This window comes from Colletotrichum fructicola (assembly GCF_000319635.2).
Source record: "Colletotrichum fructicola Nara gc5 chromosome Unknown KSG_Nara_v1_contig02, whole genome shotgun sequence".
Lineage (NCBI taxonomy): Eukaryota > Fungi > Ascomycota > Sordariomycetes > Glomerellales > Glomerellaceae > Colletotrichum > Colletotrichum fructicola.
Genome location: NW_027094052.1, coordinates 56,225 through 70,947, shown reverse-complemented (window position 1 = coordinate 70,947; position 14,723 = coordinate 56,225). Strand labels below are relative to the sequence as shown.

Here is a 14,723-nt window from a genome sequence, read left to right as displayed (position 1 = left end):
ATCCTTGTCCAACGTCTTTTGAGTCCTCACCTTTGTGCGACGCCAAGTGCTGAGGCCAATTGGGATGTGGCATCCGACACTAAAAATTTTACCCAGGCCCCTGCTCCCGGCCGCGTCTCAACGCCTGTTGCACAAGACCGGCACCATCTTGCCGGCGGAGTGGCACCGACGGCAATTTAGCAGCCGTCTGGTCTGGGCAACGACTCGGAGATTCAACCAACGTTTTTCTTCTCTTTTCCGAGGGCTCGGCATCGAGTGTTCATGTAGCAGAGGCTGTCATCTCGAAAGTCAAGTCATGTGGCGAATAGTTGATGGTTTCGCTGACAGCATCGGCAGGTTGTTGTGCATGACAGGTGTCCATTCGGACGGAACCCTGCTGAAGATCCTTTCTGTGCACAACCTTGTCAGAGCAGCATCCAGCCCTAATTCCAGGGCCATTGCAGGCGCTGGACACCTTTCCGTACTACGAAAACACTGCAGGGGTTCATAGCATACTTGGATCATACTGAATCACCCTCCAAATCATAACTTATGCGTTTAGGAAATGAAGAGCTTATGAGGCATGATTCTTGCGTGTTGAATATGTAGTCACGTCTCAACCACCTTGAAATCAGTGAGCTCAATCTCATTTATTTCTCCACAGGCATCAACGTACGGTTGTTTCTAGCTACCTCATCTCAATCCAGCCCATGTTGGCCAGCTCCCCGCGCAATACCTAACGCAGCCTCTAGTGCTGTTTCTCAAAGAAGTGGAAAAACTACCGTATTTTCAAAGTCAATCGTCTCATCGGGGCATTCGATGCGATCCATGCAAGTTCCGAAAACTCGGTCCCACAATCTCGTGTGTTTGCCATAGTTGCCGCTCTTTTTCCAGCCCTTCCGGTGATGGAGGTCGTGATCTTCTAGTAGCAGATCGCAATTGAACCGTCTGAGAAGCCAAGCAAAGGGCGATGGAGTTGTAGCGTATATACGTAGGCCACTGTGTCCACTCAATTCGGTGAAAATGACGTATTCCTGACAAAGCCACCACTCGTAAAACCCCATGGGGAAGCCGAATAACTTGAGAGTCGCATACGTGAGCAAAGGTATGCCGGCAATGTCCCAAAACTCTTGTTCGGAATCTGCAAACAGGGCCAAGAGGGGGTTTGGGTGTTTCGTCAAATGATGTGTTCGGTGATATTGCCATAGAGAGTCGACCTCATGCATAAGTCGATGGTACCAGTAGAACCAAAAGTCGAGAATAATCCCATACAGACCGACCTCGAGGGGTACCATTTTCCAGTTGATAGTATTTGGGGCCTCGTAGCTCCGGTACGCAAGGATAACGGCCATCATGGACCGAAATGTCGATGTCGAAATCAACGATCGTAAGACCTTCTTCACGCTCCTGTCCGGTACGCTGTCGCGCTCGTGCTTATCACCATCCAGAAACCCGTGGATATGGCCGAGGTCGCGCATGATATTGATTTGATGAATAGCGATAAGCTTGATGAAAGCACTGTAGAAAATAAAGGCGGCCACAGGATGCAGATTATACCCCGTGTAAGACACAAAAAGTTGATGAAGAATGAGCGGTGCGCAGGCGTGTACGATAATCCATCGATGGAACTGCCAATGCGGAACGTATGGAACTGGATCGCCCTTCTCGTGGATAGGGACCTTCCTGTCGAGGTCCACGTGGTGTAGGCCGAGTCGTTCAATAATCCAATGATGGGCTTTCCATAGACGTCTATCGCGAAGGCGCCATGTCGATTTCATAGGATCTTTACTCTCGCTCATTGTTTCTGCAAATATGAGGTAATTCGAGGAAATTCTTCGCGGTTAGGAACACAAGGCAAAGTTTTGGCGGCTGGTTATCTGCTCACGACAGGATTCGTGGACGATGGCTGGTTCATTTAATAGTTTCGTCTGATTGCCGCCCTCGGCTCTATCACGTTCACGTGTTTCATTGAGACTAGCTGTTAAGCTCGGACAATACGTCAGGTTGTTAGACGGACTTCCTATTGCCTGCCCCTCACGCACCATCATCCGAGTGTTCTGGGGTTTGCTGCCAGGGTCTTCGTTGTTCTCCCTGGACCCTGGCTGTGCCGGCGACTGTTTCATTCGACCGAGGCATTCGCACTCGCATAGCCGCGCCAGTAAATATCAGATGACAACGTGTTTTCAAGACGATCTGCACTCTGATCGAGCAAGATAATTTGTGAGGAAGATCTACCCGTTGCGTCTTGATCCGTGGATAGCGCAGGGCATCGCAACAATCAACATGTAAAGCAGCCGTGTGATCGCGATGTGGAAACATTGTCCAGAAGACAACACAAAATAATTTCTTGCGGGGGATATAATACCTACGCATCTATCAGCTTGATTTTATGCCTCACCTTCGCGCCAATACACGAGATTTTTCACATTTTCGTCTGTTTCATGGAATATGACAAACAAGAATGTATGGCTTGTGCTTCGTTTCTTGGCTGAATTTGGACCTCGGGAGAATGACGATATTTACGAGCATAAGATTGAGCGGGTCGCTCAGGGATCAGGTTACTATGCTGCTGACAGAATCTTCTAGGCTACATCGACGATCACGAGTGGCGCTCACGAATTTGACTTTCTCGGTTGAGTCCAAGGAGCTTCTGTAGGTCATGCAGAGAAAAATGAGATGTGCAGTGCACGTGCAAACAGTTCGTAGTTCACTTCGCATCGAAAATCGAGAATTGTCATATGCCGGGAACATCCCCGATTAATCATCATGTGGTCTGGTATGCGACACGACAAGATTTCCTGTTCCGTCATTATGGAAAAAAGAGATTATGCGAATTAGTGGTATTAGGGGACATACGTGGAATTGAACAATGCATAAAGCAAATCAGTCTGCAGTTGACACGTGTCTCTGTAAGTAGAGAACATAAGACGCAATCGAACAGCACATAATGCAGATCAATTCTCTACCCAGAGAGTTCTAAAGCTGCTATGTTTGTCGAGGTCTATCTGGAAACCTAGATTGGTGTACCTCTCCTGTCAACACCCATGTAGTTGTCAACCCTAACGGTGTCCAGCTTTCGCCTCAAATAGCCAGATTTAAGAACAACAAAAGCAAGAGAGAAGGTAAATGCTTTTGAATGGGAAGAATGTCACTCTCACACCCCTCCCAAACCCACAAACAAGGTCTTATCCCGGCAGTCAGAAAATGGAAATGGTAAAGGGTTATCCAAATTTCTAGAGATGCGGTGAGGGCGATGTCGCCAAACGTATCGCAGACGAAGAAAATGCGTATTCATCACCATCCTCATGTTCAGTAGCGAAGTAGAGCGGGCTTGGAAGACCTCCGTGCGAACAAGGCTGATGGAGTTGCAACTGAGTTAGGAAAAACATCCCGCAATAATCAACAGTCCAAGGGTGACGATGAAAGAATTCTCTCAAATTTTCTAATTACTTCTGATCGTAAATCACCCATGACTTTCATCGATCATACACTGGCAGCAGCAACCTTGCTGACAAGTCCAAGAATTCCAGCAGCCGTGACGGAAGTGTTAGATCTAGTGAAGCCCTCGGCGAACGGCAAGCGCTCTTCCTCTGGAGTAGAACATCAGCTTTGATTGCCCAAGATATCATGCCATTAAACTTACGGAACAGAACCTTGACCCATTCAGTCTTGGCGTTACCGTCGTCCAAGTTGCCAAAGATGGAGAGGTAAAGGGCAGTCTCAATGAAACTGAACTGAACACCGTCGGCAGTAAGACTGAACTCGGGGTTGGCGGCGGCCGCGGCCTGAAGGCGGGCAGCTCTAGCCTTGGCGGCGGTAGGGATAGAGATGGTCTCGTTGACGAAGTGGGAGGCAACGGTCTCCCAGATTTCCTCGTCGAAGCTGTGGTTGTCACCAAAATAAACATCGTTGCGGCTCAGACTGCCATCATGCTCAATGACTGGGTGAGTAATAATTAGCACTTGTATGGATTAAGTTCGAGTCCTTAGATTGACTTACCTCCATGCTTATCAAGATCGTCCAAGTTGAAAGTGGCGTTGTTCCCGGTTGTAGACGTAAGAAGTGCTTTCTGTCCAACGAGAGTGGTTGCAGCAGGATCCAAGTTCACAGCTGCTGTAAAGCCAGTAATGAGGTCGGCCAGGGAGACGTTCAATCCGTTGCGAGGGAGGTAGCCATGGTTGGCAAGGGTGTTGACCATCGGGCACGGGCTTCGGCCTGTCAAAAGAATGTTAATGGGTGTTTCCTCCCAGAGCTACCCATCTCCACTGAGTCTACTTACGGTCATCGGACGTGGGAGGAGCCCAGTCATTCGCTCCACGACGTATCACGGCGAAGGCATCCACCGCGAGAGCAGCGGAGAGGACGAGGGCGGACTTGAACATCATCTTGAACTTGAGGATAGCGATTGGCAAAGACGGAACGAGCAGGCCGGAACTAAGAACGAAGGACTGGGCTTGATGCAACGGTGGTTAGAAGGGTCCTCCATGGTAGCAACTGGCAGGACATCGTGGGGTAGATAAAGCCCAGTGGTCGATCAGAGCCGCTGCCTGTTCTAGAAATGACCCACTGAGGCTGTCAGCTCGCGGAGTTGCCGGTCAAGGTGACCAAATGTGACGCGATTCCCCATTAGTATCCAGAGCCGTGTGTAGTGACAGATGCAGGGCGACGATACGTGATATAAAATTGCACCTCCACCCCTGAATCGCATCTGCAAGGAACCTCATGATGGGGAACATGCCGAATCAGGGGCTGTCCCGATCGCCTGGTGGTAGCGGGGCTGCCAAAGACCCCTTTCCAAGTTTTTTTCTGGCCAATGGCACCATTTTCGAAAGTAATCATCAGCATGGTAAAAGCCTCGGTAACTTCGGAGAGCTCTATTTTCGGACTGCTCCCGCGCGTTGTCGTGTCTTTCATTTTTTCCCATTCATGCCGCCGGTTCACAAGATATCCCGAGTCCATCAGGTACGCTGTACGATGGCGGCCTGGAAGCTGCTACATCCATGAAGTCCGCACTCAATGTGTCCCGCAGCGGCCCGCGAAGCTTGGGCGCTGGCGAAAAGTCTAATAAACTACAAAAAAGCTTAGGCTATGTATGCTATGCGAGGTAGCATCCTGTCATACGCCATGACACCGCACGGGCACGCGCAAGCACGACGGATGCGACATCAGCAAACCACCAGTGAAGGAACTTTGGTCAAGGGATACCTATGACTGCATGCATTCCGATCCTGGTGGAAGGAGGCGGTGTTTTCAAAAGCACTCGCCCCTGGACCCGTCAGAGTGCCAGAGTCGCCCACGCCGATTCCTATTGATGCTCGTGCGTTGGCATCTCGACAGATCTTGTCCTACTATGGCCTGTATTCGATGTCTTTCCACTAGCACCTATCGCCACGATGAAAGTTGACATGATAGCATGCTTGAATGCACGCAACGCGCCGGTCGCAAGAGTTCTGGGGCGAGGAACGTCGTGTTTCTCAATTCGGCCGCGTCTACCGTGTTCGCAATCACAATACTCACTTGCTCTGGCTGCAGACCGGGAGTTGCAACGAGTTACCTATGGAGCGTAGACGCAAAGCCATTCTGGGCGCAGACAGTTGGCGAAAGCCATGCGCATTTGCAATAGCCTCGTTGCTTAGACTGCGCGCCCACTGCACTGTAACGAACGGGACTTGCTAAGCAACCCCAACCCGATGCTAACATACTGAGAGCTAATACCTAAGCCACGTATGTATCCATGTTGGCCTCGGGCTGTACGGATAGAGTAGAGAGTCTTACGCTGGCAACAAAGATGGCTGTGCTGGTCTGTGAGAATGGCTTGTGAATGCCGGTGCGAGTCATCCCGGTCCCCACTGCAATGTCGCTCAACGTGAAGGCCCCCACGTAGTGAGTGTGTAACCCCGAGCCTGTCGTACTCGGGCCTGGGACAATCTGGAAGTAGAATGTCAAGTAAAAGCTGCGCGCAAACATTGCCGTCAAGGGGAACGTCACCAGAAGCCCTTCCCCAAGAACAGCACCCTGTTTAATGACCGCGGAGGCATCATAGCCCCGACCTGCACAAGAACGACAGCGGCAGTCAAGAAAGCAAACACAACAAAACCGCTCAGACGACCTTGAATATATGATCTCATCTCACTGAAGAGCAAGCGGCAAACTCACAATAGGAGGTATCAGGAGGGCAGTGCCCAGCGGATAATCCGCTGGGCAAGCAACAAATCCGCTGCGGATTTGTTGCTGTTGCCTTTCATTTAAACGATTTGCAATCTCGACATATCTGCGGGCACCGAGCTTGATGCCCCGCCACTCGAGTATGAGACAGGAGGGTAGACTGCTGCCTCTAAGGGTGATCCCGTAAGACCAGCCAATATGACGCAGAACGAAGCTGAGCCAAGGGGCAGATTGATCCAGAAACCCATGCTCCAGATTAGTCTGGCCGAGTCTGTCAATAAGCCACCTAAAGGAGATCTCACTAACGATGCTACGCCAAATATACTTGTTTGAGATCATGAAAAACAAGACGGGGCGTAACTTCATCGGAGGGCCAGCTCCAAGATATCAATTGCTCCAGAGTACAACACAGCCCCTCCTACAGCCGCAATAGTACGACCGGCGATCGTTGCTATCGAGCGAGGGGCACAAACTAGTGAACTGACCCGAAAGGTAATGAGACCAGTAAGGTAAGGCGTGAAATTTGCCCAAAGGAAGTTGTAACGTGGTTTACTACGGACAGCTGGATACGAGCTCCGGCACCACCAAGCATCGTCCAGCGGGTGAAGATCATCCGTGATACCCGGGATAGCCGTTGCTCATGACAGTCCATTAGCCAAGTGATTCATACTTGGCTTTGCAATGTTGACTACGGAACAAGGATGATATTGTCCATTGCGGCCGCGAACAAGACCAAGCAGAGACCGATGCTTAGCAACACGACGATAGCCGAACGCTGGAGCTTTATGTCCATCGCTGGTTTTGTGACACATGCATGGCTTTTCTGATGTCACCGGCATCGTGTTCTTGGTCAATCTTCTCTATGCTGCTGGTAACGTCCTTTGTTACCTAGTAAGCTTTGGCGGTCAGACGGTGGACAGCAGACGCTGTGGTCAAGGGGCCCCTGGTGTATTAAACGACTAAGACCGAATCTTTTGTGGTAAGCCGTTTGCCTACGAAAAGGCGTGTAGAAGTCAGTGAAAGCCGCGGATTTACTGTTTCAGCGGTATTGAGTTTAAGTTTGGGCCGTAAGCTCTGCCTACGGGTCCTCGGAACATTTTCATGCGGCGATATAGACTACCCAGGCCTTGTCTTAATTACCCGACTACAATACCTCTTCGGGATTCAACTACACTACCTGGAGCATCTGAGCCATCTGCCCTTGCAAAATACGCTGAAGGGTCAGATGGTGAGCACAGGGGCCACGTCAATGTCATTCACTGTGAGGAGATCAGATTTGTGGTTCATTCACCACCAAGTAGTCTGCTTATGACTTTTTCATGTAATCTCTGGTGTGCTGCTATGCACTAAAATTTCTGCGTTGGAGTTACTAAGTCACTAGCTTCGAAGGACGAAACTTTTAAGACCCGTTGTTGGTGATCTCCGCAAGCACTGTTTTGAGTAGCAGGATGCAACCTGGCGACCGGAGCCATCGTGAATTCCGTGGCTAAAGTTGTTCTGACCTGATTCAGGGACAGGGCGTCAATCATCAATGCGATGGCTTCCACGACAAACTACTAACCAGGTATACTCATACATCCACTAACCCTTTCCGCCTCACGAGCCTCCGCGCTCTGCAATTTGAAAGATCCTCCTCAGGCTTCAAGTGTGGCTGGACAGTGCCATATGTTGGGTTCAGCATTTCTTGGATTTGAAGCCTGGCACCCCGTCAGAAGGAAACGGCCACTGGTGAGAGTGATGGGCCTCGGAACGTTTCTGATCAGTGTACCTGCAGTTGCAAAGCTGTTAGTAAAACCAATTCAGATCTTGGGTGGGTTACCCCCAACAATAGGTTTCATGTATTATGCATCGTTGGATAAACTACCTAATCAGACTTCCCTATGAAACATTGCTGTGTTGACTCCTAGGTGGCTTTATGATGTATCGTGATGAGATGAATTGCTGCACCTGGCGATCAAAGGAGGCATCGCTGCCAGGTCTCGTGCAAACATTTTGGACAGTCAAAGACACAGCTTCCATGATCGATAGCCCCTCTACATCGGAGCATGACCCAGACCAAAATCCCTAAAAATGTACATGTAGTCATTGCACGAAATACTCATCAACGTCGAAGAAAGAACCCCCAGAGTCGTGAGGATATTCAGCTCAAGCTCCATCCATGGGATAGAGACTACGAAGCTTGCAGCCGGATGAGGGGGAGAAACGGTTGCCATCAAAACGGTAAAGACGTGGGTGAACGTGCTTGGGAATAGCAAATCGCGGAAATCAATATGTTAGGTATATTTCCCATCGAGTGACAAGATCAATCGCAGATTTTAGACGCTGAGACCGAGCCAGGATGATGTATCACATCCACACCTTTTCGAAGCCAACGGTCTGTGTTCTGTGCCAAAAAAAAAAAAAAAAAAAAAAAAAAAAAAAAAAAAAAAAAAAGGCCCGGTGTACATGTGGGAAGGAGAAACCATCCGAAAGTCACCAAACCGTGTGCACAGTCAACGCGAACGTGGTCCTACTTTAACGAAATTGGTCAAAGTGTGACTGACAACAAATCTCAACCCAGATCTTATTAGAAGCTCGCTGGTTCCATAAACAATCTTCCATGAGAAATCTTCGCCTAGGAACTTCCAAAATCACTTCTAAATTCTGAATTTCATCATGACACGTCGCGGAGTTGAGGTACAATCATTGAATAGCTTCGCCCAACGGAAACGCACCCATGAGGGACGCGTGGATACTCATGCGGGCGAACATGTTCCGGTCAAAATCAACAAGACGCAATATGCCATCATTAACTCGTTAAGGGAAGCTGGCTCCATTGTACCTGAAGCGGAAGTTTTGCCAGACACAGATCTTGCAGAGGTCCTTACCAATAGTGGGCTGGACAGCGCAGGCCTGCTTATTTTCAAGGCAGCTTTGGAGAAACGACTGTCGTTGCCATCGCCAATACCAATAACGGCGCTGATATCAGCCAAGACGGTGCGTGCTGTCGAGGTCGAAATCATGAAAACATCGATACAAAGCAATCGCGGGCTACTATTACCGTTCGCCACAGAGGGCTCAAAGACGCCGTTATTCCTTTTCCCGCCTGGAGGGGGCGAATTGAATTGCTGGATTGAGCTAATCCGCTATTTGCCCAACCGCCCCGTCTATGGCCTCCGGCTTCGTGGGCTTCAACCGGGCGAAACGGCATTCGAGAGCATTGACGAAATGGTAAGATCATACGTGCTGGAAATACGCCGAGTAAAACGCCGAGGACCATATGCGCTATTAGGAATGTGTTTTGGAGGCAATGTGGCGTACGAGGTGGCCAAGGAGCTTGAACACCAGGGAGAAGTTGTTGAATTCACTGGAGGCATTGACAACGCGCCGTACATCACCCAGATGAGCTTTGCCGCACTCCGATTTTTCATTATCGACTTACTCGCTACGCGTCGTCTGATCACTGCTGCCGAACAAGCTAGTTTGAAGCAAGAACTTCACGATGCCGACCCTGCAACATTTCCCGAATTCGTCATGCGCCGGTTTCGGACCCGACTCCAGACTGCGGGCATAACGCGTGGGAGGCTTGAGGCATGGTACCGTGTGTTCTCTGGCACGGCTCACATGGCAGATGGATATACCCCGGAAGGTAAAATTGAATCTTACACCTCATTTTGGGCCTGTCCGCTGCCTGAATGGGGCATATCACAAGAAGAATGGCAGGTGAGAATCAAGGGCTGGGAAGATCTGAGTCATCGAGCGGCTTTCCAGTTCATTTCTGGCGGGCATTATACAGCGTTGTCCAAAGAGCATATCGTCGGCTTCCAAAAGGTCCTTAACGCGGAACTTGAGTGCCGTGGATCTTGACCTAGCGCAATACAACAAACTGCCCCTTGTCCTTTTTGATATGTTGTTTCAAATGTGTCATTGAAAATGCAGTATCGTTTTCGTAGCCTTTATCCTACTGATACATGCTAGCTCTGGCGACAGCAGAGCAAACACGAGCAGAGGTCGAAGCCATCTTACCATCAAGCTCATCATACATGTCCCTTGCCTGCCGAGACAGTGTGTAATCTCTACCATCCGACTGCGACGATTCTCTCGGGTCGCCTGTACAGTTGTTGATTCTCTCTCTCAGATCTCGGATTACCCCGGCTTTGCGCGAAATTGCGGTCGTGACCAGGCGACGTGCTATCATGTTGCTGTCGTCTTCGCCTAGGGCAACGCGTCCGAGAACAAATTGCGAACTCCTAGCATCCTTGGTTCTGCCATCCGATCTTCTATCCAGTAGTTCGTTCATGATCTCAGGCGGTGTCTGTTTCCCCTCTCGATCTGCACGATGTGCATATGCTGTTTGGGCTGCCTCCAAAAGTAGCAGGATTGTTTCCAAAGTCGAGTGTATAGTGGCCATTACAGCCAAGTCGTCGTAGCAGCGCGAGCAGTCGCGTGTTTGTTGTATGAGACATGAGATATTCCAGTCCAAACTGATTATTTGTTCAAGGGTGAGAAAGCCCTCGTTCCGGGGTCGGTAGAATGCAATATTCAAGGCGCCCATGGTCTGATCAAAACGACAAGAGCAGCTGGAGTCTTTCGTACCCATGATGGCCACTTGATGTGAATGTTCTGCCAGAGGCTTGCCCACCGAATCAGCGTGAGGAGTTGCGGAGCAGTCCGCAGACATATACAAGATGTTGAACGGCTTTGGGAAGGAATCCTAGCCAAATGAAGAAATCAATCCTTGGGTCTTCGGAAGAGACGTTTCATCATCAAGAAAGCGGCAGGGCGAGTCATGAATTCACCCTTTCCCCCATTTCTCCGTAAAGTTACAGCAAGCGTTCAGTCGGTGTCTCGCTAGGAGAGATTGCGCCAAAGCTTAAGAGGAGGTCGACGCGTGGCGGAGAAATTGCCTCGGATAGAACAATAGGGTTTTGAGAAAGCCCATATGTTGAAGACAACGCCATTCTCAACGCAGCGCATTAGTCGCGGAAATGCAAGCTCTAATCTAAATGTTTCCCCGGCCGCTACCTGCCATGCAGCCTCAAGGAAGTCTAGACGGCAACTTTTCATCGACTGCACCTACGCCAGGGCTGCTGGATTGGCGAACGATTCGACGAGCGAACCACCAAAAGTAGAGTTACTGGTTGCGGTTTCGCCCCCCTGTTCCTGTATAACCTGTCATCCCTCTTCGGCGTCGGCATTTTGGATACTTTTTGTAATCGTATTCCGGCCTGGAGGATGTTTTCATAAGAGCTGCTGAGACTGCTAGAAAACCAAAACTACAGACATAAGTCCTCCAGCACATCCTGAATTGTTACTCAGCTAGACATTCGAAATCACTCATGGAACAACAACCTGAGACAACGCTCAGTAGCTGCAAGGGCAACAATCGCGACGCGGACAACAGCACCTGCAGCGAAAGACTGCCAAGGTTCAGAGCCTCGTGCGACTCTTGTACTCGATCCAAGCTTAGATGCGACGGAGGCAAGCCATCCTGCGGTCGGTGTTCCGACCGGGACGAGTCCTGTGTCTACAGTCGCATAGGACGTGTAGGACGGCCTCCCCGTCTACCGGCCTCACAGCCGGGCCAAGCCCAATCTCATTGCACCGCAAGAAATAAAGCAAGTAGGAGTCACCGCCGTGCCACGATCAATGAGTTTCCAACCACCAAAGACCTTACGAATACTACCCAAGGGCCTTCTAGTCATTCTAAGGGGCGGCCGAAAGATAATCTCAAGACCGCCTGCTCAGATGACATCCGATCCCAGGAATCAACCCATGAGAGTAACGAAAACGACTGTATATCGGTACAGACAACCCTATTTCTAGATCCATGGCTTTCGTCGCACGGTGATGAAGATTCTCCAAGCGGAATTCAACATCTCCTGACACCAATATCGGACGATTCCATGGCAGCTATGACTTCAGTAAGCGGCAACTTTCAAAATACTAAGCCGACGGGAATACATGGCGATTACATACAAGAGGAAGGCCTAGACTTTGATGCTTTTGATCTCCGAGTGATTACGCCAAGCTCTGCACCGGCAGGCACGACCCGTTTCCAAGACGAAGACTTGAAAATGATGGACCTCGGATTTGACGACATCATGGACCCCGACTTCGACATCGACATCGATTTCATATCCAGTAATGAATGTCTCGCACCTCAGTCACAATCACCTTCGACACAGCAAGGGATATGGAAGGGCGACGCGATGTCGGAAACCCCAGTCATTGGTGACCTTGAAAACATATGGAACCAGATTATGTCAGGCACATCGAAGCTGCAGCGGGTTATTGGCTCTATTGCGCCAGCATTGTCTCGTCCATTTGGACCAGACAAGAAATGTTCTTGCCCAACCCTCATTGGCAGGCTCCAACTTCTGGCCATACACCCGCGATTGTCTCCCCAAAGACAGGCTGGACACCGTCGCTACGGCCACAATCGTCTTCGGCAATTGCCACTCGACTTACTAGTCTTTCTTGACGACGCCGTATACCAGACAGTTGTAACAGTTCGTTCATGCGGGGTGTGTGGAAACGCACCGAGGGCATTGCTTACACTTTGCCTCCACGTCGACTGGCTAGTCGATGTGCTGAAAGAGACGTTGGAGACGGGCCTACCTGGTCTTTCAACGCCGGCGTCAGTTTCAAGCACCCAGTCCATAGTCCTGCCAGGAAAGCAAGGGACAGCATCTGGCATTGAAGAGCTCAGAGCTGACGGTGTGTCGGGACGGTCGAATGGAAAGGGCACTCTTGGAGGATATGGTGATCTGAACGACACACTTCCGTTGAGCCTGGGGTCTTTTCAACTGGAGGGAGAGCTCTGGAAAATATGCATTCGAGAGCTCTTGAAGGCCAGACTCAATCGTCTGTCGCTACTCTTAGAGGAGGTCTTTCATCATGAAGGAATCAGGGACCGCGTGAGGAACACGCTGAAAGATACGGACTACGATGCCCGATCCCCGCTCGACAAGGCTGTGAGAAGCCTAGCAGGAGATATTTACTCCAAGATCGAGTTTCTCTTTGGCATGCTAGAGCTTTGGCAAACTTGCTAGAATACCCTATGCCATAGTTGAATTACATTAGCGAAGAACTAAACTGCAACTTTGGATCAAGACTCTTTCATGGTATTCACAACACGAAGAATTCCTTCAGGAGTCAAGCTACACTGGGGATTTGATATTGTCCGTCAGTCTTTCATCATGTGCTTAACGAGAAGGTTCAACAAGCAGTTCAGAACGGAAGAGTGGGCCGAGAAGTGACCTCCTTGCGTGGCACGATAGGCTCACGGAGAACGAAACGAGGGCAGCACCCCGCCCGCATGGTGGACCCTGAGCCAGGCATTCGGTGTGTGCAACATCTGCGACCCTGCAGCGGAGGCAGCATCCGGCCACAACAACCCTGTAGCTTAACGTACCGCACGTACCTTCCTGTTCGTAGACTCTCGTTAGATCTGCACAAAGCTGCAACAGGGACCTTATTGGCCAGGGTCCATGCAGCTGTGGGTATCTCCTCTGCTCCATCCCGGTCTATGATTTTTGGTCCAGTCAGTTAAGCGTGCTGGGGGGTTTACAAGGAGGGTTTTCTGCGAATCGAACGCGAGTCTGCGGTATCCCATCGGCTGCCACATGACGCCAAAAGATACGACTCGGTTATGACCCCAACTTTACCCCAAATGAAGAGAAAGTGACTTTTGAAAAATGGGTTAAAAAGCATCCAGTGCCTTTCCGTATCGTAATTGGCTCACCTCCGCATGGGAGGTTTCTGGCGTCGTGTGGCAGCCGGCGGGAACAATACTGTTTAGGCAGCGTCTAGTTGCCTGGTGTACGAAAGTTCAAACCCTCGCGCATAAAGAGTGCCAAGAGACATTGCAACGGATGATAATGATAAGGTTTGGTGATGGAAAGACCATCAGTTCAATCGGATCACAAGAAAGTACCGAAATCACCGAGGAATCCAGGTTCATTCGGCGTATGCTTGCCAGGCGATCGACCATGACCCGACCGGACGAACTTTGTGATCTGGGCAATGCGGCCTTAAAATCCGATCTGATGTTGGGAACAGAGCAATGGTCAGAGTCTGTGCTGCCCATGAAAGGTGCGAAATGAAGAGGGGAAAACGAAGAGGAGTAGTCCGTAGTCTCGAAAGGGTTTGGGTCAGTGAACCGCTGAATAGACGGACAGTTTGGATGTCTGAGAACCTAGACGTAACGGCAGTATCCAACAAAATTTAGTTTAGCAAGAGTGCATGGGATATGCAGGAAGGATGAATCCTTCAAATGCATCCTGTCACATGGGCTGCAATCAAGGCGGGCTGTCATATGTACAAGCTAGAGCCTGCTCCACCAATCGACCAAATCTAGAGTATATCGTCGTTTGTGTGATATTTGATTCAAAACATAGTCTAGAAATTGCATGTATCCCGAACGAACATCAGACGTCGGTTTTCTTCTCTTGTCATCTATCTTCTACATTTTCAGGTAGTTCACCACATCACACACCCATAATTATAGAACGCCTTGCTAGTATAAGCGAGGAAGGCTTATTGAGGCGAGGTGAATAAGCTCACTGATCAAGAATCGAAGCTCAAATACCACGTTG

General features: G+C 49.9%; 3 protein-coding genes across 3 annotated transcripts; 1 reads left to right on the top strand and 2 right to left on the bottom strand.

Annotated features, from left to right (window-relative positions):
* Positions 1–740: 740 nt before the first annotated feature.
* Positions 741–1,778, bottom strand: vlmA (Fatty acid hydroxylase vlmA; the record flags this gene model as incomplete). Its single annotated transcript, XM_032031535.1, has 1 exon — positions 741–1,778. The coding sequence occupies one exon, from the start codon at positions 1,776–1,778 to the stop codon at positions 741–743; it is 1,038 nt and encodes a 345-aa protein (XP_031889040.1).
* Positions 1,779–3,462: 1,684 nt separating this feature from the next.
* Positions 3,463–4,364, bottom strand: CGGC5_v002675 (putative sterigmatocystin biosynthesis peroxidase stcC; the record flags this gene model as incomplete). The annotated part of the gene is made up of 4 exons (XM_032031532.1): positions 3,463–3,569; positions 3,623–3,919; positions 3,979–4,194; positions 4,259–4,364. 4 exons carry the CDS (start codon positions 4,362–4,364, stop codon positions 3,463–3,465), a joined length of 726 nt encoding a protein of 241 aa, XP_031888902.1.
* Positions 4,365–8,799: 4,435 nt separating this feature from the next.
* On the top strand, positions 8,800–9,990 carry invA1 (Atromentin synthetase invA1; the record flags this gene model as incomplete). Its single annotated transcript, XM_032031531.2, has 1 exon — positions 8,800–9,990. The coding sequence occupies one exon, from the start codon at positions 8,800–8,802 to the stop codon at positions 9,988–9,990; it is 1,191 nt and encodes a 396-aa protein (XP_031888903.2).
* Positions 9,991–14,723: the final 4,733 nt, after the last annotated feature.